The sequence below is a fragment of the Ahaetulla prasina genome, chromosome 1, assembly GCF_028640845.1.
Source record: "Ahaetulla prasina isolate Xishuangbanna chromosome 1, ASM2864084v1, whole genome shotgun sequence".
Taxonomy (NCBI): Eukaryota; Metazoa; Chordata; class Lepidosauria; order Squamata; family Colubridae; genus Ahaetulla; species Ahaetulla prasina.
In genome coordinates this window covers 369,684,851-369,710,039 of record NC_080539.1, presented here as the reverse complement: position 1 = coordinate 369,710,039, position 25,189 = coordinate 369,684,851, and the positions used below count along the sequence as shown (strand labels likewise).

Sequence of the window (25,189 nt, the reverse complement as noted above, 5' to 3'; positions counted from 1 at the left end):
CTTGCTGCGCATGCTTATCTTTTTGTCACTGCCTCGGATCAATCCAGGATTGATCGTCAGCAGCTGGGACTTGAGGCGTTGCCAGAGAGGAGGAGGGTGCAGGAGAGGGAGGCCTTGTCAGCTCCTCCTCCTGGCCTGCAGCTGGAACTTGGAGCTGTGCCAGCGAGGAGGGTCCTGGCGAGGGAGGCCTTGCTGGCTCCTCTCCCTCACTCTCCGAATCACTCTCCTCCATGAGGACATGTTCGGGGCCCGGAGCCACAACACTACCCCCACACCTGCACACCCAGGAACCCATCCCTCCTCGTGACGTACTGTGGCCACCTCCTTGGTGGGACGAGTTGGGGAGGCACTGCTGGAAGACGCCATGGAGGTGGGGCTGTGGTGGCCCAGCTCTTTCCGGTGCAGGGTGGCTTTATCGACCCCGTTTTCTCGGGAGGAGAAGGACTGGACGCTGTGGGGCGAAGAAGGATCCTGCGGTAGAGGGAACAGAGGTTAGGTTTTAATCTTCCTCATCTCCCTGTTTTCTGCCCCCGTCCCCTCATATTTCAGCATTTCCCCCTCCCTCCTCAGTGTTCTTCAATCGTGGCCACTGTAGACTTCAACTCCCAGAACACCACAGACCCAACAAGGGAATTCTGGGAGTTGAAGCGGGGATGGCGTTCAGAAATTTTAGCAACCGGTTCTCTGCCCGGTTGCCGGGTAGGCGTGGCCTACTCGGCTTCCTGCGCTATGGGAGGAGGGCGTTTTTTAACTCCCCAGACTCTGGAGGCTTTCCTCGAACCTCCAGGAAGATGAAAATGCCCCCCCCCGGGCTCCGGAGGCTGAAAATGGGCCCGTTTCCGGACTTCCGGAAGGCCCGTTTTTTGCCCTCCCAAAGCTTCCGCGTGGCCCCTGCACTTAACTGGCATCCAAAACAGGCTGGGTGGAGACTCCTGGGAGGGGGTGGGCGGGTGGGGTCATCCAGTCCTTGCAACTACCGGTTCAGCGAACCAGATTAAAATTAACATCCGGTTCTCCCGAACCGGCTGAATCTATCTATCTATCTATCTATCTATCTATCTATCTATCTATCTATCTATCTATCTATCTATCTATCTATCTATCTATCTATCTATCTCTATCTCTATATAAAAGTAACACAAACCTCATCCACCACCAAGTTGTCTTCACTCTTCTCCCCATCGCTGCCCTGAAAGAAATGAAAAGGGAGGGCAGAAAAACAGATTTATTTCCGGGGGGTGTGGGGGGGGTGAGTGCCGGGGTGTGTGGGGGGGGTGAGTGCCGGGGTGGGGGTGCGGGGGGGGGAGTGCCGGGGGGGGGGGGAGTGAGAGTGAAAACTGATGAGTCGACACGTGGCTCATTGGAACAGGAGCTCCAGTTTAAAGGAGCAACCTGCAGAAGAGCAGCCAAGATTTTGTCCTCGACTTTATAACCACAATTGGGACCGGAACTTCCTTGCCAGGCAATGCGGCCGTTAAGTGAGTTTTTTATAACCTTTTTTTTTTTTTTTTTGCCACAGTTGTTCATTGAAACACATCAGCTCTGAAGTGAATCACGCGGTTGGTGAGCGAATCCCTGCAGTTAAGCGAATCGCGTGGTCATTGAGGGAATGAATCACCACAGTTCTTAAGTGAATCATATGGTCGTTAAGCGAATCCAGTTTTACCCCCCCGCCCCCACTGTCTCTGCTGGTTGGAAGATGTCTGGGAAGGTTGAAAATGGCGATCATATGATCTGCAACCATATCAAATGCATTTCGTAAATATATATATATAACAAATATATATAAATATATATAAAATGTTAAATATATGCTGGTGGCTGGCTGCCAAAATTTTGATCGTGTGACCATGGGCATGCTGCGACAGTCGTAAGTATGAGAACTGGTCATAAGTCACTTTTTTTTTTCAGTTCTGTTGTAACGTCAATCATTAAACGAGTGGTTTTAAGGTGAGAACTACCTGTCCAATGGGCCAGGGGTCTCCAACCTTGGCAACTTTAAGACTTGGGGACTTCAACTCCCAGAATCCCTCAGCCAGCGAAGCTGGCTGAGGAACTCTGGGAGTTGTAGTCCACAAGTCTTAAAGCGGCCAAGGTTGGAGACCCCTGCCTTGGAGCCCATCTTGACTTCTGGGGTCTCTTGGGGAGGGGGGGATTAAGTTTGGAGACCCCTGCAATAGGCTACAGGTAGTCCTCAACTTACAACAGTTCATTTAGTGACCGTCTAAAGTTACAACAGCACTGAAAAAAGTGACCTAATGACTGTTTTTCACACTTATGACCACTGCAGCATCTCCAAGGTCATGTGATCAAAATTCAGGCCCTTAGCAACTGACTTGTACTTACGCCGGTCGCAGTATCACCTTTTGGTAACCTTCTGACAAGCCCACTCAATGAGGAAGCCAGGTTCACTTAACAACCGCCTTCCTAACAACAACCGCGGTGATTCACTTAGCAACGGTAGCAAGAGAGGTTGTAAAATGGGGCAAAACCCACTTCACAACTGTCTCGCTTAGCAGCAGAAATCTCGGGCTCGGTTGTGGTCATAAGCCGAGGTCTACCTATATCTTCATCTGGGCTACAAGTTTTAGAAAGGGAGGAAAAATATCCAGGTTTTCGCAGCGACATTAGGCAACGGATGACACAATCCGACTCCGTCACCCAGTTGCAAAACATCTGGATTACAGAGAAGAAGCTCAGCTCCACCCAACCCTCATTCCCAAAGCCTGCTTGCTCCAAAAAAAGGGCAGCCACTCACATAATCCGTGCCGTATTCTTTTTCCGTCTTCCTTTTTTTGCTACTGTTCAAGTAATCCGAAATGGCTCGCATCCTTTCTCCGTTCGACAGCATTAAAGAGCTCTGCAGACGAGAAAGAAGGACGAAGGGACGTAACCTTGGGAGATTGTCTAGGGAGATTCTCAGCCATCCAGGTCATGGTTGCCCCAAAAAGGTGCTTTTTGCAAGAGGCAACTGGACTTCCTTCGTTTTTTTTCCTTGAAGACGTTTGGCTTCTCATCCAAGAAGCTTAATAATAATAACAACAGAGTTGGAAGGGAACCTTGGAGGTCTTCTAGTCCAACCCCCTGCCCAGGCAGGAAACCCTACACCGCTTCAGACAAATGGTTATCTTAAAAAGTTCCAGTGTTGGAACATTCACAACCTCTGCAGGCAAGTCGTTCCACTTATTAATTGTTCTCACTGTCAAGAAATTTCTCCTTAGTTCTAAGTTGCTTCTCTCCTTGATTAGTTTCCACCCATTGCTTCTTCTCCTGACTTCTGGTGCTTTGGAGAATAGCTTGACTTCCTCTTCTTTGTGGCAACCTCTGAGATATTGGAAGACTGCTATCATGTCTCCCCTAGTACTTCTTTTCATTAAACTAGACATACCCAGTTCCTGCAACCGTTCTTCATATGTTTTAGCCTCCGGTCCCCTAATTATCTTTGTTGCTCTTCTCTGCACTCTTTCTAGAGTCTCCGCATCTTTTTTACATCGTGGAGTTTACTTCTTCAGCTCTGACTGGATGGTGGGGAAACGGAAGGATTGATACTCCTTGCAGACAGCTGGTCTTTTATATTCTTTTTATACAGCCGTTGAGGCTACTTGGAGGTTGGTTTGAAAGAGGGGTCAAAGAGGCCAACTATGTCAAAATTGAACAGCCCTCTCTCAAAAGAGGGCCAAAGAATTGAGGCCTTTGAACTCTGGTGCTGGAGAAGACTCCTGCGAGTCCCTTGGACTGCAAGGCGATCCAACCGGTCAATTCTAGAGGAGATCAGCCCTGACTGCTCTTTAGAAGGCCAGATCCTGAAGATGAAATTCAAATCCTTTGGCCACCTAATGAGAAGGAAGGACTCATTGAAGAAGAGCCGAATGCTGGGAACGATGGAGGGCAAAAGAAGAAGGGGACGGCAGAGAACGAGGGGGCTGGATGGAGTCACTGGAGCAGTCGGTGTGAGCTTAAATGGACTCCAGAGGATGGTAGAATAGAATAGAATAGAATACAATAGAATAGAATAGAATAGAATAGAATTTTATTGGCCAAGTGTGATTGGACACACAAGGAATTTGTCTTGGTGCATATGCTCTCAGTGTACATAAAAGAAAAGATACGTTCATCAAGGTACAACATTTACAACACAGAGGACAGAGGACAGGAAGGCCTGGAGGAACGTTGCCCATGGGGTCGCGATGGGTCAGACACGACTTTGCAACTAACAGCTCCTCCTCTCAACAGAGGAGGAGGGATACATCATCTATCTCCAGTCTACAACACAGGTCCAAGAAGGCTCCACACCCATTTGCACCACTCAGGTGACTCTGAGGACACAGATAAACCTCCAAGTGGCCTCAACGACTCTCTAAAAGGATGCAAATGGCCAGCTGTTCGCAAGGAGTAGAAATCCTTCCGTTCCCCACCATCCAGTCAGAGCTGAAGAAGCTTCTTGGAGGAGAAGCGAAACGTCTTCAAAGAAAAGCCAGAAAGTCCAGTTGTCTCTTGAAAAAAACACCTTTGGGACAGGCTTAGGGACTGCTTCACAGTGCGACAGGAGGAGAAAGGAATTTATTCAATCCCTAAAACAAAGCAAAGCGAGGCTGGTGGAGAAAAAAATCTGAGAAAGAATTTGAGAACTTTGCAATCAATTCAGTACAGGTAGTCCTCGACTTAGAACAGTTCACTTAATGATCTTTCGATGTTACAATGGCACTGGAAAAAAAAATGACTTAGGTTTTTCACACTTAACGACCGTCGCAGCATCTCCATGGTTACATGATTTACATTTGGATGCTTGACAACTGACTCACATTTATGACGGTTGCAGTGTCCCGGGGTCACGTGATCCCCTTTTGGGACCTTCTGACAAGCAAATTCAATGGGGAAACCAGATCCTGCAGTGATTCACTTAACAACTGTGCCAAGGAAAGTCGCAAAATGGGGCAAAACTCACTTAACAAATGTCTCACCTAGCAACAAAAATGTTGGGCTCAATTGTGGTTGTAAGCTGAGGACTACCTGTACTAAATTAGCAGTATTTCTCAACCTTAAAATGTGTGGACTTCAACTCCCAGAATTCCCCAGCCAGCATGGCGGAGTACTTAATGATCTTTACTTTACTTCTGAAAGAAAAAGGGGTATCCGACGTTGGTGACAACTCCCAGAATTCCTGGGAAGCTGGCTGAGGAATTCTGGGAGTTGAAGTCCATAAGTCTTAAAAGTCACCACGGTTGGAGACCCCTGCCCTTCAGTAGGAAGCGGGATGGACTTGATGATCTTTATGGTTCCCCTTCAATTTTACAATTCTGAGGGAGGTAACAAGTGTCTCAGAATAATGACTAGCAGTGCTGGCTGGGGAATTCTGGGAACCATAGTCTTAAAAGTTGCCGAGGTTGAGAAATGCTGCACCAGAAGCATGATTTGGAGACGCTATTCTCCAAAGCACCTGAGGGTAGAACAAGAAGCAATGGGTGGAAACTAATAGAGGAGAGATGCAACTTAGAACTAAGGAGGAATTTCCTGACAGTGAGAACAATTGATCAGTGGAACGACTTGCCTCCAGAAGTTGTGAATGCTCCAACACTGGAAGTTTTTAAGACAACGTTGGATAACCATTTGTCTGAAGTGGTCTAGCGTTTCCTGCCTAAGCAGGGGGTTGGACTAGAAGACCAACCAGGGCCTATGGTGGCTCAACAGACTAAGTCTGTCTGTTATTAACACAGCTGATTGCAATTACTGCAAGTTCAAGTCCCACCAGGCCCACCAGGCCCAGACTCAGCCTTCCATCCTTTATAAGGTAGGTAAAATGAGGACCCAGATTGTTGGGGGCAATTAAGTTGACTTTGTATATAATATACAAATGGATGAAGACTATTGCTTGACACAGTGTAAGCCGCCCTGAGTCTTCGGAGAAGCGGAATATAAATTCAGATTTTAAAAAAAAAACCTCCAGGGTCCCTTCCAACTCTGTTTTCTATTCTATTCTATTCTATTCTATTCTATTCTATTCTATTCTATTCTATTCTATTCTATTCTATTCTATTCCTTCCTTATTCTTTTCTCTTCTCTTCCTTCCTTCCTTATTCTATTCTATTCTATTCTATTCCTTCCTTATTCTCTTCTCTTCTCTTCTCTTCCTTCCTTCCTTCCTTCCTTCCTTCCTTCCTTCCTTCCTTCCTTCCTTATTCTATTCTATTCTATTCTATTCTATTCTATTCTATTCTATTCTATTCTATTCTATTCTATTCTATTCTATTCTATTCTATTCTATCCTATCCCATCCCATCCCATCCCATTATGGGTGAGTTCCCAGGGCATACTGTATTAAGCTAATCGTGGATGAACAAGCTCATCCCTTATTTTAACAGTTGTATTTTGTTAATCTACACTTACTGTGCGGAGTGAATTGCTCTACTGAGCAACTGGGGTAAAAGTACAATTCTAGATTTACGTGCTCGGGTCTTAGGAGTGCAAAGGGGCTGGAATGTGCATCAGATTGTGTATTTTATTTCTTTAGCAGAATCTGTAAACCTTTGAAAGGTCTGTTTAAAGTTTAAAGCTTCTCCCACGCGAATCACTTTTGACTTAAGAGTAGCCTCTGGGAGACCAAACGGATGACTAGCAGGAACTGCACATGCCTAGCCTAGCACATCTCTGCACGACTTGGGGTGCTATAGCTGTAACAAAGCAGAGAAAGCAAAAGAATGTGAAGGAAAAGAGAAAGAAAAGAAAGATGAAGGGAGGATGGGAAGGGAAGGAAGGAAGAAAAGGAAACTTAAAAGAGTCAGATAAAGTGGAGGAGAAAGAAAAGGAATTGATGAAGAAGGGGGAAGGGGAAGGAATAGGGGAGGGGAGGGGAATTAATGGGCAGGGAAGAAGAAGGGAAGAGGAAGGGGAAAGGAAAGGAAGGAAGAGAGGGAAGGGAAGGAAAGGAAAGAGGGTAAGGAATAGAAGGGACATAAATGGAGAGGGATGGGAAGGGAAGAGGAAAGGGAAGGAGAGGAAAGGGAAGGGAAGAGAAGGGGAAGGGAAGGAAAGAAAAGGAGAAAGGGAAGGGAAGAGAAGAGAAGAGAAGGAAAGGAGAAAGGAGAAAGGAAGGAAGGAAGGAAGAAAAGGAGAAAGGGAAGAGGAAAGGGAAGGAAAGGAGAAGAGAAGGAGAAGCAGAAGGAAAGGGAAGGGAAGAAGGGAAGAGAAGAAAAGGAGGAAGGGAAGAGGAAAGGACAGGAAAGGAAAGGAAAGAGAAGGGAAGGGAAGGAAAGAAGGAAGGAAAGGAAAGGAAAGGGGGAGAGGAAGGGTAGGGCAGGGAAGAAAAAGGGAAAAGGAATGAAAAGTGAAGGGGGAAGGGAAGGAAAACAAAGGAAAGGAAAGAGAAGAGAAGGAGAAGGAAAGGAAAGGAAAGAGAAGGAGAAAGGAGAATTTTTTTAATTTCTTTACTTATTTCTTTATTATATTTATATGCTGGCCATCTCACTATTAAGCAAGTCCCGGCTTATAAGACAGAGAGCTTTTTCCAAGCACAGCCTTAAATCCCTTTTCAAGAAACAAAAGGACCCATCCTTTCACAGTTCCATCAACGGGACTTGTAAAACAAACAAGCCTGCCACCCTTTCCATATTTCATTCACGAAATGGGACTGGTGTGCCTGGGTGTGGAAAGGCTGCAGAGACGAGCTCCGTGGAGAGGAGAGGTCAGCGCCTCCAATCAAGTGAAGTGCAAGAATGGAGCACCTACAACAGAAGGAGTTCGGACCCCCCCTGAAGGCCCCCTGCCCTCTACAGCGGTAAAGCCAAGCCAAAGGTTCCTCCTGGATTTACTTGCCGAGGAAAACGACAAACAAATTAGGGTGGGAGGAAAAAACTTGCAAAACGTTTAGTGAGCAGGAGGCTTTTCCCTGCACTGTGCTAACTCCGCGAAGTCTACTGTCTACTAGCAGTGTAGTGTTTTTGGAGAAGAAGCTACGCAAGATTAGGTTTACAACTCTCAGAGCCTTTTTTGCGATGTAGTTGCAGTGGGCTTTGGCACTTAGATCATTGGATATGAAAACTCCAAGATCTTTAACAGGGTGGGGGTCATCTGTAAGGTAATGTCCATCAAATATGTACTTAGTGTTTGGGTTCTTTTTTCCAATATGTAAGACTGAGCATTTGCTGGTTGAGATTTGGAGTTGCCAAGTTTTAGACCCATCGGATACAAAGTCAAGGTCTTTTTGAAGGGTAGACGTATTGTTGGTGGTGTTAAATAGTTTGACATCGTCAGCAAAGAGAACAAAATTACTTGTAATATGGTCGCAGAGATCATTAATGTATAATATGAAGAGTGTCGGTCCAAGAACGCTGCCTTGGGGAACGCCACTTTTGACAGGAACAGGATTTGATAGAGCACTGCCAATTTTGACCACTTCTTGTCTGTTCGACAGGAAAGCTGTTATAAACTGTCTACTATTGACCTCACCCCATTCCTAAGAGATCTATAAGGGGCGTGCATAAGAGCACAAGCGTGCCTACCGTTCCTGTCCTATTGTTTCCTTCCGTTATATCCAATTAATATAGTTATTACATACTCATATATATGCTTATATACTGTATAATTATTTCATGCTTATGCTTATATATACTGTGTGACAAAATAAGATAAATAAATATATAAATAAATAAAGTCCTCGCGTTATGACCATAATGTAGCGAGGATCGTAAAATGGGCAGATTGCACCACCGAGCCGATTTTATGATCTGGGGTTTTTTTTTGTTTTTTTTGGGCAAGGGTCATTAAAGCAAGCAATGCAGTCGTTAGGTGACGCAGTGGTTTTCTATGGGCATGGTTTTGCCAAAATATTGCTAACATAATGTAAGCCGCCCTGAGTCTTCGGAGAAGTGCGGGATATAAATGAAAAAAACAACAAACAAAAAAAACCCAGAAATACCAATTTTGGGGGGGAAACCGTCATAAGCCTTTTACCAAGTTTGCTTGGTCCGCCAGTTGCGTCCCTTCCTTGACCGGGATGCCTTATGCACAGTCACCCACGCTCTGGTACGTCTCGGTTGGATTACTGCAATGCTCTACCCGGAGGCTGCAGTTAGTCCAGAATGCGGCTGCGCGAGTAGTAACGGGAGCCGCTCGTGGCTCCCACGTAAGATCACTGCTCCGTAGTCTGCACTGGCCTCCTGTGGTCTTTCGGGTGCGCTTCAAGATTTTGGTTACCACCTTTAAAGCGCTCCATGGCTTAGGACCCAGGTACCTACGAGACCGCCTGCTGTTACCCTATGCCTCCCACCGACCCGTACGCTCTCACAGAGAGGGTCTCCTCAGGGTGCCGTCCGCCAAACAGTGTCGGCTGGCGGCCCCCAGGAGTAGGGCCTTCTCGGTGGGAGCATCGACGCTCTGGAATGAACTTCCCCCTGGCCTACGTCAAGTGCCTGATCTTCGGACCTTCCGTCGTGAGCTGAAAACACATTTATTTATTCAAGCGGGACTGGCATAAGTAGTTTTGATTTTAAATTGGGGTTTTATTAATATTTTAAATTTTAATTTTAATTTTCAGCCTTTTTGTAATTTGCTATGTTTTAAATGTTGGTTTTAATTGTATATATCCTGTGTTTTATCTTTGGCTGTACACTGCCCTGAGTCCTTCGGGAGAAGGGCGGTATAAAAATTTAATAAAATAAAATAAATAAATAAATAAATAAATAAATAAGACGCGGATCACAAGGATAATAATCACACTGTAAATGACCAGATAGGAGGCCAAAGCATGGATTATCATTTCTCTTTTTTCTGATTTTGCCTTCTCGCTTTGCTTGGCAAGGAAAAATTCTGCAAGGGATCAATGAACACGTCACCCTGAGGGTACCCGTTTTCGGAAGGAGCATCCAAATCAAGAAACTTGGTTGGGGAGTTCAGTCTGCAGAGTCGAGTCCAGAAAGAGCCCCAATTATTTGCATTCAGGGCCAAAAAAAACCCCCCCAGCAAATTTCAAATTCTCAGATTTTTGTGCAGGCTTCTTGGTCCTTAATTCCTTGTTTGTCTCCCAATTATTTGCATTAAAAGCCAAAAAAACTGCAAAGTTCAAACTGTGAGATTTTTGTGTAGGCTTCTTGGTCCCTGATTGTCTCCCAATTATTTGCGTTCAGGGCCAAAAAACCCCAAGCAAATTTCAAATTGTCAGATTTTTGTGTAGGCTTCTTGGTCCTTAATTCCTTGATTGTCTCCAAATTATTTGCATCAAGGGCCAAAAATACCCCAAGCAAATTTTTCAGATTTTTTTTATTTTTATTTGAATTTATTTCCCGCCCTTCTCCAAAGACTCAGGGCGGCTTACACTGTGTTAAGCAATAGTCTTCATCCATTTGTATATTATATACAAAGTCAACTTAATTGCCCCCCAACAATCTGGGTCCTCATTTTACCTACCTTATAAAGGATGGCTGTGTCAACCTTGGGCCTGGTGGGACTTGAACTTGCAGTAATTGCAAGCAGCTGTGTTAATAAGACAGACTTAATCTGCTGAGCCACCACCACACTTTTTTGTAGGCTTCTTGGTCCTTATTCCTTGTTTGTCTCCCAATTATTTGCATTAAAGGCCAAAAAAACCCCAGCAAATTTCAAATTGTCAGATTTTTGTGCAGGCTTCTTGGTCCTTATTCCTTGTTTGTCTCCAATTATTTGCATTAAAGGCAAAAAACAAAAAAACAAAAAAAAACCCAAGCAAATTTCAAATTGTCAGATTTTTGTGTAGGCTTCTTGGTCCTTAATTCCTTGATTGTCTGGTGCAAACATCACTCCACTTACATCTTCATCAGTGCCATGTGTGAGTGTGTGTGTATGTATATATCTCTATCTATCTATCTGTATATATGTGTGTATATGTGTGTATATACTATATATATATATATTCTCCATTGGAGATAAACAGCCTTTTCCTATTCTCTTTGGTTCAGAGCCTCTCTTCCCCGCTGGGGGCTAGGAGAAAGGAGAAACAATTGGGAAGGGCGGGGTATAGAGAAAGTGGGGGGGAGCAAAGAGACTTACGGGTCCGGGGTCTCTCTCTGTCGCCATGGCAACACGGAACGGCAACAAGGCAAAAAGAGAAGGGTTTTATTATCAAAACAGAAGAATGCCACCCATCCCGCCTGCGACTGTACATAAAAGCACTCTCCCACGACGGTACAAAATGTGAAAATTAAATTATCACGGGGTTGCACCTCTCCGCCTCTTTAATTGGAGGAGGAGGGGGGGGGTTCAAGGGCATTTGGGAAGGAGCCCCTCCCCCCACCCAAAATTAATGCATTTTTTTTTCCCTCATTCCTTGTCAAAAGTTGCACCCTTAAAATTATCCATATTGGAAGGCTGGCATTCGCTTCCGGTAAGTGGGACTGGGTGAATAAGTGACGAAAAGGACTCTGAATTCTCTTCCCCTCGACCGCTGACACAGGTAAACCTTTGCAGCCGATCATCTAAGAAATATAGGTAGTCCTTGACTTACGACCAGGAAAATTTGTCGCTATATGGAGCAGCCGCAAAGCAAAGCGTCGCGGGGCTGCATCTGATTTTATGAGCTTTTTCTGGTGTTAAGCGAAGTTATGATCCTGTTTTCTTTGCTGTTGAGTCTGGTATGGGAATCACTGTGGTCGTTAAGTGAGACATCCCGCTATAATGATTTGCAACCTTCCCTGTCAGTTTTCCCATTGGTCACGAATGGTGATCACGTGACCCCCCCTCCCCCACGATGCTGCAACAGTCATATGTAAAAGGACTGGTCATACGTCACTTTTGTCCGCGCCGTTTTAATTTCAAAAGGTCTCTAAACGAATGGTCGTAAGTCGAGGACTACCTGTGGCTATGTTGCAAATGGTCCATTAGTAAACTACCTAGCATGAGCTAAATCAGAGGTGTTTTAACCTTGGCAACTTTAAGACTTGGTGTTGTGTCTGCGCCCCCCTCACTTTCCAAGTGACTTGGAAAGTGAGGGGGAAGGGCCATCAGGACTTACCTCTGGAGCACCGGCTTCTCTGGCTCAGCTCCAGGAGCCAGAGGCAGGCCAGATGGAGGAGATAACAAGGCCTCCGTCTCCTGACTCTTTCCTCCCCCAGGCTATGCCTCCAGACCCAGCTGATGGCAGTCAGGCCTGGCTGGACCCTAGGTTTCGTAGGCAGGAGAGGCAGGAACAACAGAAGCAGGGGTGGGGCAGGCCTAGGACGTGCTGAGTCATGGAGCCACACCCCACAGGATATAAAAGCAGCAAGGGCTGCTATACCTCTTCGTAGCAAGCAAATCAACTGCTTAACTAGAGCTGAAGTATTGTTTGCTCCTGGTTGACTCACCAAGAGAGATAACATAGACACTTGGCAGACGCTCGCTAGTTTGCTGCCAAAGCTGATAGTGCCGGCTAATTAAGTCATCACCCGGACTGAGGCGTGGGGGACAGAACACTTGGGGACTTCAATTTCCAGAATTCCCCAACCAGCCGTGCTGGGGGAATTCCCCATGCTGGCTAGGGAATTCTGGGAGCTGAAGTCCACAAGTCTTAAAAGTTGGGACACCCCTGAGCTAAATACACTGAATAAATAAATAAATGAGCTAGTAACAGCAAACTCAAACAGCTCTCTAGCCAACTGCTCCACATTTACACTTCTTTTACTTTTAGGGACAGTTGACATTTTCCCCCTATTGTAAAGGTAAAGGTTCCCCTCGCACGTATGTGCTAATCGTTCCCGACTCTAGAGGGCGGTGCTCATCTCCGTTTCAAAGCTGAAGAGCCAGCGCTATCCGAAGACATCTCTGTGGGTCATGTGGCTGGCATGACTCAACACCAAAGGCACACAGAACGCTGTTCCCTTCCCACCAAAGGTGGTCCCTATTTTTTCTACTTGCATTTTTTACCTGCTTTCGAACTGCTAGGTTGGAAGAAGCTGGGACAAGTCATGGGAGCTCATCCCGTTACACGGCAGCACTAGAGATTCGAACCGCGGAACTGCCGACCTTTCGATCGACAAGCTCAGCGTCTTAGCCCCTGAGCCACCTTTTCCCCTATTATCCCATTTCTAAATTTTGGTTGGGAGCCTCAAATTCCCACCTTATATTTAAATAAAGCTCATTTCACCAGGAATAGCAATCTTAACGCACACGAGCAAACAGATTTGGTAAGATTGATGCATTCTTTCAAACCGACACAAAACACGAGGACTGCCTTTCTCAAACCTGGCAACTTTAAGGTATGCAGACTTCAATCTTCAGAATTCCCAAACCACCATGCCTTCCCCTCCCCCACCCACCAATATCAGACAATGTGAGCTAGTCACCTGTTGGGAGAATTGTTTTAAACCAGACATTCAATGTTTCTGCATATCTAGGGGAACCACACAAATTAAAGCAATGTTTCTCAAACAAGGCAACTGTTAAGGCCTTTTTAAGACTTTAAGAATTCTGGGCTAAAATTTATGAATGTTGACTGAGGAATTCTGGGAGCTGAAGTCCACAAACGGTGGTTAGGGAATTCTGGGAGTTGAAGTCCACAAATGATCATTGAGGAATTCTGGGAGTTGAAGTCCACAAACGCTGGCTAGGGAATTCTGGGAGCTGAAGTCCACAAATGCTCATTGAGGAATTCTGGGAGTTGGTCCACAAATGCTCATTAAGGAATTCTGGGAGTTAAAGTCCACAAATGTTCATTGAGGAATTCTGGGAGTTGAAGTCCACAAATGCTCATTCAGGAATTCTGGGAGTTGAAGTCCACAAATGTTCATTGAGGAATTCTGGGAGCTGAAGTCCACAAATGATCATTGAGGAATTCTGGGAGTTGAAGTCCACAAACGCTGGCTAGGGAATTCTGGGAGTTGAAGTCCACAAATGATCATTGAGGAATTCTGGGAGTTGAAGTCCACAAACGCTGGCTAGGGAATTCTGGGAGCTGAAGTCCACAAATGCTCATTCAGGAATTCTGGGAGTTGAAGTCCACAAATGTTCATTGAGGAATTCTGGGAGCTGAAGTCCACAAATGATCATTGAGGAATTCTGGGAGCTGAAGTCCACAAATGCTCATTAAGGAATTCTGGGAGTTAAAGTCCACAAACGCTGGCTAGGGAATTCTGGGAGCTGAAGTCCACAAATGCTCATTGAGGAATTCTGGGAGCTGAAGTCCACAAATGCTCATTAAGGAATTCTGGGAGTTAAAGTCCACAAATGCTCATTGAGGAATTCTGGGAGTTGAAGTCCACAAATGCTCATTAAGGAATTCTGGGAGTTAAAGTCCACAAATGCTCATTGAGGAATTCTGGGAGTTGAAGTCCACAAATGCTCATTGAGGAATTCTGGGAGCTGAAGTCCACAAATGCTCATTGAGGAATTCTGGGAGCTGAAGTCCACAAATGCTCATTAAGGAATTCTGGGAGTTAAAGTCCACAAATGCTCATTCAGGAATTCTGGGAGCTGAAGTCCACAAACGGTGGCTAGGGAATTCTGGGAGTTGAAGTCCACAAATGCTCATTGAGGAATTCTGGGAGCTGAAGTCCACAAATGCTCATTGAGGAATTCTGGGAGTTGAAGTCCACAAATGCTCATTGAGGAATTCTGGGAGTTGAAGTCCACAAATGCTTATTGAGGAATTCTGGGAGTTGAAGTCCACAAATGCTCATTCAGGAATTCTGGGAGCTGAAGTCCACAAACGGTGGCTAGGGAATTCTGGGAGTTGAAGTCCACAAATGCTCATTGAGGAATTCTGGGAGTTGAAGTCCACAAACGCTCGCTGGAGAATTCTAGGAATTGAAATCTGCACACCTTAAAATTGCCAGTGCTGTCCTGCTAGCTAGACCCAAACTTTCCCCCCACCGCATTTAGGCAAATTTGATCGATCAGGAAAATCTTTCATAGATCACTCTCCAAAAACGAAGAACCAAGATTATCTGGAGAAACCTACCTCGGTCCGCATCGAGAAGCCCTCGGTCATCCTTGGCAACCAGATGGGCCTGTGCCCCCAATGCTCCGGATAGCGCCAGCAGCCCTGAAGCGCTACCGAGGCTGGCCAGGCTGGCAGACTGGACGCCGGAAGGGTGAGGGGTCAACGGGATGGGGGGCGTGTGATGGGAAAGGTGTTGAGCTTGGAGCTGGTGCTGGGAAGACAGAAAGGAATTGAAGAGTCGACCAACTGGGTTTCTCTAATTGTTTAGAAAAGCGCTGTTGTTTCTATCTTTGTATTTTAACGTTTTGAAGTTTCGCCTTATTTGATTTCTTAAATCCTGCCTTGAATAATTTGTAAGTAACTCAAGGTAGCTAACATAACTAATAATCCTTCTTCCTCCTAATTTCCCAACAACCATCACCCCTGTGAGGTGGTTGGACTGAGAGTGAGGGACTAGAACTCACCATCTCCCAGGGATTGCTCCAATCATCCAACTGTTTTTTGTGCTTAAAGTAGGACTAGAATTCACCATCTCCTGGTGATTGGCCCAGAGTCACCCAACTGGTATTTGTGCTTAGGATAGAACTAGAATTCACCATCTCCTGGTGTTTGGGCCAGTCACCCAGCTGGCTTTTGTGTTTAAGGTAGGACTAGAATTCACCGTCTCCTAGTGATTGCCCCAGAGTCACTCAACTGGTATTTGTGCTTAGGATAGAACTAGAATTCACCATCTCCTGGTGTTTGGGCCAGTCACCCAGCTGGCTTTTGTGTTTAAGGTAGGACTAGAATTCACCGTCTCCTGGTGTTTGGCCCAGAGTCACCCAGCTGGCTTTTGTGTTTAAGGTAGGACTAGAATTCACCATCTCCTGGTGTTTGGCCCAGAGTCACCCAGCTGGCTTTTGTGCTTAAGGTAGGACTAGAATTCACCATCTCCTAGTGTTTGGCCCAGAGTCACCCAGCTGGCTTTTGTGCTTAAGGTAGGACTAGAATTCATTGTTTCCTGGTTTCTAGGCCAGCACCTGAACCATTACACCTAACTGACACTCTTATCTCTCTAATATTTGAGTCTTTAGCGCTGGCTTCTTATCTTTTTTTATTTTTAATAATGTCTTTACTATTGGAGATTTTTGTGAGCCATTCAGAGCTGCTGAACATCCGATGACCACAATCGGGATCAGAATATCCGTTACTAAGCACGACGGCTGTTAAGTGAGTCAACTCTGTGACCTTTTTCATGGTTCAGTGAATCACTGCAGCTGTTCAGTTAGTAACACGGCTGTTAAGTGAATCTGGCTTCCCTCTTGACTTTGCTTGTCGGAAGGTCACAAACGGTGATCACATAACCCCGGGACCCTGCAACCGTCATAAATATGAACCAGTTGCCAAGCGTTTGAATTTTGCCAGTCGTAAGTGTGAGGACTGGTTTTAAGTTACTTTTTTCAGTGCTGCAATACGTTCATATACTTCCTAAGCAAATGGTTGTTAAGTCAAGGACTGCCTGTAGTTCTGTGATACACTAGAACATGATTAATCTTATATACATATTGTTGTGTCCTCCCTCGGCTCCGTCCGAGTGATGGCTTAATTGGCCAGCACTATCAGCTCTGGCAGCAGAATAGCCAAGAATCTGCCAAGAGCCTCCGTTATCTTCCACGACGCTGATGAGTCACTCAGAAACAAACTTCAGCTCTTAATCAGTGGATTTGCCTGTTACACAGCAGCTCTCGCTGCCTTTTATATCCTGTGGGGTATGGCTCCATGACTCAGCACTTCCTAGGCCTGCCCCACCCTTGCTTCTGTTGTTCCCTCCTCTCCTGCCTACGAAACCTAGGGTCCAACCAGGCCTGATTGCCATCAGCTGGGCCTGAAGGCATGGCCTGGGGGGGGAAGAGTCAGGGGACGGAGGCCTCGTTATCTCTTCCACCTGGCCTGCCTCTGGCTCCTGGAGCTGAGCCAGGCAAGCCGGTGCTCCCGAGGTAAGTCCTGACGGCCCTTCCCCCTCACTGTCCAAGTCACTTTCTGGCAGCAAGCCCGGCTCCAAGTCACTTTCTGGCAGGAGGCCTGGTTCCGGGGGCGCAGACACAACACATATATAATTAATCATATATATTTTAAAATGTTGAAGAAATGGGTTTTTTACACATTGAAAAAAACGTATCGTTTAGTCCTCGTTTAGCAACTGCCTCTTTTGGTGACCGATCACAGCTATAGCAGGGATGAAAATAACTTTATACAGGTAATCCTCGACTTACGGCCACACCTGAGCCCAATGTTTCTATCGTTAAGAGAGACATTTGTTGAGTGAGTTTTGCCCCATTTTATGACCTCTCTTGCCACGGTTGTTAAGTGAGTCACTGCAGTTGATAAGTCAGTAACCCGGTTGTTAAGTGAATCCAGCATCCCCTTGACACTGCTTGTCCAAAAGTTGCAAAAAGGGATCACATGATCTTAGGATCACAGCAACGGTCGCAAGTATGAACCAGTCGCCAACATCTGAATTTTGATCACCTGATCATGGGGATGCCACAAAGGTTTTGTAACTGTGGAAAATGGTCATAGGTCCCTTTTTTTCAGTGTCATTATAACCCTAACAGTCACTAAATGAACTGTTGTAAGTGGGGGGAGGGGGCTACCTATAATAAATCCTTGTGTTTATATTGTGGTCCATCAGCAGCCTGCGGAGCTGGCAGCGGAGTCGGACAGTGAGGAGGCTGGGGAGGATGATGGGCCAGTCCTGGAGTCAGGGGAAGGCCCGGACGAGGGCTCTGCGTCGGAGGCAGATGTGGCGCCACGGCCATCTGGGAGCGATGCGCGGACTCCGGAGCCTCCAGAGGCGGACAGCAGAGAGGCAGAGGAACAGGAGAAGCCTGTTCCTAGTACACGCATATAAAGAGCTGCCAGAAGGCAAGAGCAGCTGAAGCAAAAAGGACGACTAGGGAGTAAAGCCAGGAGATTATTGGCCATTCCCATAAAGCTTAAAAAAGCAGCAACGGTTCTCGGGTTCTTGGTAGAAAAGTAACGTTGATTTCCAAGAAAAGCCTTTGGCAGGGTGCAAAGACAAAGGTTTGCAATAAGGCCGAAGGACTTTTTCTGAAGGTCTTTGTTTTGGACTTAGTTCGGACTAAGCTGAGAATGAAGTAATTCTCAGCTGTTCTAATAAACTACGTTTGTTTAGGACTGATTGTGTCTGGTAGTAACTACTTGGGCCTGGGTTTATGACCTTTGCAGGTCGATGAACGGAAAAACCAAAAACAAAACCTGAAGAGTGTAAGATCCGGTTTCTCATAGTAACCGCTTCACTTAATAACTGAATTGCCAATGCCAATTCTGGTTGCTAAACAAGAACTGAATATATATACATTGTGCAGAATGTATAACTGTCTATAACTGTCTGGTTCAGTTCTGCAACCCAACAAGAAAGACACAGACTTCAGAGGATAATTAGAACTGCAGAAAAAATAATTGCTACCAACCTGCCTTCCATTGAGGACCTGTATACTGCACGAATCAAGAAGAGGGCCGTGAAAATATTTACAGACTCCTCGCATCCTGGACATAAACTGTTTCAACTCCTACCCTCAAAACGACGCTATAGAGCACTGCACACCAGAACAACTAGACACAAGAACAGTTTTTTCCCAAAGGCCATCACTCTGCTAAACAAATAATTCCCTCAACACTGTCAAACTATTTACTGAATCTGCATTACTATTAATCGTTCAGCTTGGACGGTTGGACCAAAATTGCGGTGATTCAGGTGAGGCGTCCGAGGTGGTCTTGGTGACATTGTTTGGGATGAGTTTGACCCTGTGGCTCCGAGGACATGGACAGGTTGTTGGGTAGGTTGAATGCCACCACGTGTTTACTGGACCCGTGCCCCTCCTGGCTGGTGCTGGCCACTCAGGAGGTGACACGAGGCTGGCTCAGGCGATTCGACTGCTTCTTTGGTGGAGGTGTCTTTCCGGCCGCCTTGAAAGAGGCGGTGGTGAGGCCCTCCTCAAGAAGCCTTCCCTGGACCCGGCTGTTTTAGGTAATTATCGTCCGGTCTCCAACCTTCGCGGCGAAGGTTGTAGAAATATGGTGGCATATCAGTTTCCCTTACACCTGGATGAAACTGTCTATCTAGACCCGTTCAGTCCGGTTTCCGGCCCGGTTACAGCACGGAGACGGCTTTGGTCGCGTTGGTGGATGATCTCTGGAGGGCCAGGGATGAGGTTGTTCCTCTGCCCTGGTCCTATTAGACCTCTCAGCGGCTTTCGATACCATCGACCATGGTATCCTGCTGCGCGGTTGGAGGATTGGGAGTGGGAGGCACCGTTTATCGGTGGTTCTCCTCCTATCTCTCCGACGGTCGCAGACGGTGTTGACGGAGGGCAGAGGTCGGCCCGGGCGCCTCACTTGTGGGGTGCCGCGGGGTCGATCCTCTCGCCTTCTGTTCAACATCTACATGAAGCCGCTGGGTGAGATCATCAGTGGTTTCGGTGTGAGGTACCAGCTGTGCGCGGATGACACCCAGCTGTACTTTTCCACACGGACCACCCCAACGAAGCTATCGAAGTGCTGTCCCGGTGTCTGGAGGCCGTACGGGTCTGGATGGGGAGAAACAGGCTCAAGCTCAATCCCGCCAAGACAGAGTGGCTGTGGATGCTGGCATCCCGGTACAGTCAGCTAAATCCGCGGCTGACCATCGGTGGCGAGTCATTGGCCCCGATGGAGAGGGTGCGCAACTTAGGCGTCCTCCTGGATGAACGGCTGTCCTTAGAAGATCATTTGACGGCCGTCTCCAGGAGAGTGTTCTACCAGGTTCGCCTGGTGCGCCAGTTGCGCCCCTTTCTGGACCGGGATGCCCTATGCACGGTCACTCACGCACTCGTGACGTCTCGCCTGGATTACTGCAATGCTCTCTACATGGGGCTCCCCTTGAAGGGCATCCGGAGGCTGCAGTTAGTCCAGAATGCGGCTGCGCGGGTGATAGAGGGAGCCCCTCGTGGCTCCCGCATGACACCTATCCTGCGCAGACTGCACTGGCTACCTGTGGCCTTCCGGGTGCGCTTCAAGGTTTTGGTGACCATCTTCAAAGCGCTCCATGGCATAGGGCCGGGTTACTTACGGGACCGCCTACTGCTACCGAATACCTCTCACCGACCCGTGCGCTCTCATAGAGAGGGACTCCTCAGGGTGCCGTCAGCGAGGCAATGTCGTCTGGCGACACCCAGGGGAAGGGCCTTCTCTGTGGGGGCTCCCACCCTCTGGAACGAGCTACCCCCAGGACTTTGTCAGCTTCCAGACCTTCGGACCTTCCGCCGCGAGCTTAAAACATACTTATTTATTTGCGCAGGACTGAGTTAGATTTTAAATTTACGGGTTTTAAATTGGTTTTATTTTTATATTTTTTAGTTATTGGGCTTTTAGAATAAGTTTTTTAATATTGTTTTTATGCTGTTTTTATGTGTTTTTAAGTGCCTGTTAACCGCCCTGAGTCCCTCGGGAGATAGGGCGGTATACAAATATGATTAAATAAATAAATAAATAAATAAATAAATAAATAAATAAATAAATAAATAAATAAATAAACCCTTCAAAGTTACAACAGATCCGCCCCCCCACCCCAAAGATACAGGCTGTCCTCAAGTTACAGCCACAATTGAGCCCAAAATTTATGTTTGCTAAATGAGAAATTAGTTAAGGGAGTTTGCTCCGTTTCAACCATTGTCCTCGCCACCTTTGTAAAGTGAATCGGTGCACTGCTTAAATGAGCAACACGGTCGTTAAGCGAATCTGGCTTCCCCCTTGGCTTTTCCTTTTTTTTTTTAGGAAGTCACACCGTCATAAATGCGAGTCAGTTGTTCAAACGAACTAGACTGTGTTGTATCCCCGTTCCATGTAATACATGTGGGTATATACAGTGGTGGGATTCAGCCGGTTCTGGCGAACCGGTTGTTAAATTGCTGGCTAACCCCTCCCCTCCCCTCCCCTTCCAGGAGTCCCCACGTGCCCCACTTTTGCTCCCAGGAGCCTGCAGGGAGGCCTACTGGGACCAAAACGGTGTGTGTGTGTGTGTGTGTGTGCGCGCACAGCGCAGCCCACCCGCAAAGCAGCCCGTTTTTGTTCCCAGTGGGGTGCAGGAGGCTAAGTGCTGTCTGTCACACCTCCTAGCCACGCCTACCCAGCCAGTCAGGGCAGAGAACCGATTGTTAAATTATTTAAATCCCAACGCTGGGTATATGCATAATTTTGCATTTATTAATTTATTCTGTCACATTGATGTCGTGTATGTTAGAGGTAGTGACCCTCTGAGAATGGTATGCAATGAAATTTCATTTTAATGCATGCCAATTAGTGTACATTCAAAGTGACTATAAAGTTATTATTCTATTCTATTCTATTCTATTCTATTCTATTCTATTCTATTCTATTCTATTCTATTCCTATGTAAATCACACGACCATGGAGATGCTACAACGGTCATAAGTGTCAAACATGGTCGTAAGTGTGAAACATGGTCACGACTCACTTTTTTTCAGTGCCGTTGTTAACTTTGAGTGGTCGCTAAATGAACTGCAGTTAAGTCGAGGACTATTTGTACTTATGACCAGGTTCCGATGCTTCAACGGCTGCCCCCGCCTTCTGTGGTCATGTGACATTTTGGACACTGGGCAATCAATTCACATTTACAGTTTTAGGCAAAAATGCCCCGTAGCAAGTAATGGGTTGCCCATGAATTGATTTAAGGACCATGGTGATTCACTTAACAACCTTTGCAAACAAAGGGTCATGTGATGATCCGCTTTACGACTGTCGTGACTAATAACGGGGAAGCTCCATGACCCGCCTCGAGTCCTCGGCTTACAACCACAACTGAGCCCCAAAATTTATGTTGCTAAGCAAGTCAGTCCAGTGAATTTTGCCCCATTTTATGACCTTTCCTTGCCACAGTTGTTAAGCGAATCCCTGCAGTGATTAAGGCAGAAACTGAATGGTGGAGGACGGAAGGATTTATATTCCTTATTCTGATCATTAAGACTCTTTGAGAGTCGTTGAGGCCACTGGGAGGTTGATCTGTGCCCTCAGGGTCACCTGTATAGAATAAACCTCCCAATGGCCTCAAGGACCCTCAGAGAGAATGCTGACAACCAGAGGGCTGCAAGGAATACAAATCCTTCCATTCTCCGCCATTCAGTCAGAACCGAAGAAGCCTCTTGGATGAGAAGTGAAACGTCTTCAAGAAAAAAACAAAGTCCAGTTGACTTTTGAAAAAGCACATTTGAGTTCTGGCCACCGGTGGACCCAGCTGGCGGGACTGTGTTACATTGACTGTGGATGGTTGTTTTCGGGGTGGGTGAGGTGGGAGGAAGAAGGGTGGAAGTTGCGCCAACTCAGTAAGCTCAAACTGCCCAAGGAGCTGCTGATTCAGTTCTATAGAGGAATTATTGAGTCTGTCATTTGCACCTCTATAACTGTCTGGTTCGGTTCTGCAACCCAACAAGAAAAACACAGACTTCAGAGGATAATTAGAACTGCAGAAAAAATAATTGCTACCAACCTGCCTTCCATTGAGGACCTGTATACTGCACGAATCAAGAAGAGGGCTGTGAAAATATTTACAGACCCCTCGCATCCTGGACATAAACTGTTTCAACTACTACCCTCAAAATGACGCTATAGAGCACTGCACACCAGAACAACTAGACACAAGGACAGTTTCTTCCCGAAGGCCATCACTCTGCTAAACAAATAATTCCATCAACACTGTCAAACTAGTTACTGAATCTGCACTACTATTAATCTTCTCATCGTTCCCATCACCAATCTCTTTCCACTTATGACTGTATGACTATAACTTGTTGCTGGCAATCCTTATGATTTATATTGATATATTGACCATCAATTGTGTTGTAAATGTTGTACCTTGATGAATGTATCTTTTCTTTTATATACACTGAGAGCATATGCATCAAGACAAATTCCTTATGTGTCCAATCACACTTGGCCAATAAAAAATCTATTCTATTCTATTCTATCTGTCGTGGTTTAGCAGTGCAATAAAAGATTTGAATGTTGCCTGCATCCTGGGTCAGAACACTCCGCATCTCCTGCTGTTGTGGCCTGTCGACCGCCGGCCCCTCCAGCAGCCATATCAGGAGGAGGAGGAGGCACGGGAATCAGGGTCAGCATTGGCAACCTGAGAGCTCCGAGGGAGAAGAGGGAATGGCGCTGGCAGAGGGAGAGAGAGAGAGAGACAGAGGCAGAGCCTGGGCCGTCCGTCAGCCCTCAGACGAAGAGTCAACAGCCCCCAGGTCCAGAGGTGGCTGATGAGGAAGTGGAGGAACAGCTGGGTCCAGTGCCTGACGTGCGAATACACAAAAGGCAGAGGAGAGGAGAGCAGTGGAAATCAATGGGCCGGTCCTCGGGACGGAAGAGCCACCGCTGCTAGTGAAGGCCCACCCTAGCTCTGGGGATGAAAGGCGGAGATGAATAGATGTGGCAGACAACTATTTATCTCCCGGTCGAACAGACTTCTTAGCCTGTGGTGAGAGAGAAAGTTTTTGCCGGGGTTGCCAGCGTGCCTAATAAAGGAATCATTGCTTCAACTACAGAGGGTTCGTCGTGCTTTGGGAGCTGGGTGAGAACACCTGCCTACAAGAACCCCAAAAACCTCTGACTGTCGTTGAGAGAAACGAAAAGATGGACTCAGGTGGGCCTTAATGCCTTTTTTTCTCCTGATGCTTTCCCCCCTCGCGTGTACATCAGAGGTCGAGAGAAGATCTTTGAGGTGTCTTTTCAAAGACCGAAGGAAACATCTCCGCCAGGCTGCTGTTATCAAAGACTGCTTTTTTTCCCCTCACAAAAACTGCCCTACATCCGTTCTCACAATAGGTTAGCTGAGGCCAAGAAAAGCTTGAAAAAGAACGGCCCCCTTCCTGAAGCAAATCTGAACCAACAAGAGATAAATACAGGTAGTCCTCGACATACGGCCACAACCGAGCCCAGGATTGACGCTGCTAAGTGAGAAATGCCACGATGTAAAAAGGATGTTGAGACTCTAGAAAGAGTGCAGAGAAGAGCAACAAAGATGATTAGGGGACTGGAGGCTAAAACATATGAAGAACGGTTGCAGGAACTGGGTATGTCTAGTTTAATGAAAAGAAGGACGAGGGGAGACATGATAGCATCTTCCAATATCTCAGGGGCTGCCACAAAGAAGAGGGAGTCAAACTATTCTCCAAAGCACCTAAAGGCAGGACAAGAAGCAATGGGTGGAAACTAATCAAGGAGAGAAGCAACTTAGAACAAAGGAGAAATTTCCTGACAGGTAGAACAATTAATAAGTGGAACGACTTGCCTGCAGAAGTTGTAAATGCTCCAACACTTGAAATTTTTAAGAAAATGTTGGATAGCCATTTGTCTGAAATGGTGTAGGGTTTCCTGCCTGGGCAGGGGGTTGGACTAGAAGACCTCCAAGGTCCCTTCCAACTCTGATATTATTATTATTATTAAATGGGCTGGGCGAGTTTTACCCCATTTTACAACTTCTCTTGCCGCGTTTGTTAAGCGGATCCCTGCAGTTTGTTAAATTGGTCACGGCGGCTGTTAAGGGTATCTGGCTCCCCTCCCTGCTTTACTTTGCTGGTCAGGAGGTCGCAAAAGGAGATTCATGCGAGCTTGGGATGCCGCGACCGTCATAAATATGAACCAATTGCCAAGCATCCGAATGTAAATCACGTGACGGTGGGGAGGGCCGCAACGGACATAAACGTGAAAAATGGTCATACGTGTTGTGGTCCGCCAGCAGCCTGCAGAGCTGGCAGCGGAGTCTGACAGTGAGGAGGCTGGGGAGGACCATGGGCCAGTCCTGGAGTCAAGGGAAGGCCCGGACGAGGGCTCTGCGTCGGAGGCAGAGATGGGGCCGGGGCCCTCTGGGAGCGATGCGCAGACTCCAGAGCCTCCATAGGCGGACAGCAGAGAGGCAGAGGAACACGAGAAGCTGCCAGAAGGCAAGAGCAGCTGAAGCAAAAGGGACGACTAGGGAGTAAGGCCAGGAGATGATTGTCCCCTCCCATAAGGCTTAAAAGAGCAGCAACGAACCCTTGGGTTCTTTGTAGAAAAGCAACGTTGATTCCATTGCTTCTTGTTGATTCCATTGCCTCTTGAACTTTGTGGGGATTTTGCCAAGAAAAGCCTTTGGCAGGTTGCCAAAGACAACAAAGGTTGGTGATAAGGCGGAAGGACTGTTTATGAAGAATTTGTTTTGGATTAAACTGAGAATGAATTAATTCTCAGCTGTTTTAATAAAATAAGTTTGTTCAG

At 46.6% G+C, this 25,189-nt stretch overlaps 1 protein-coding gene across 1 annotated transcript in view; it reads right to left on the bottom strand.

Moving 5' to 3' along the window:
• LOC131188357 (transducin-like enhancer protein 1) overlaps positions 1–25,189 on the bottom strand; it is a 98,848-nt gene that overhangs the window by 28,163 nt on the left and 45,496 nt on the right. Inside the window, 5 exon segments of the mRNA XM_058163583.1 lie at positions 313–471; positions 1,145–1,189; positions 2,759–2,860; positions 11,017–11,033; positions 14,900–15,092. Of these exon segments, the coding sequence (XP_058019566.1) occupies positions 313–471; positions 1,145–1,189; positions 2,759–2,860; positions 11,017–11,033; positions 14,900–15,092 (516 nt within the window).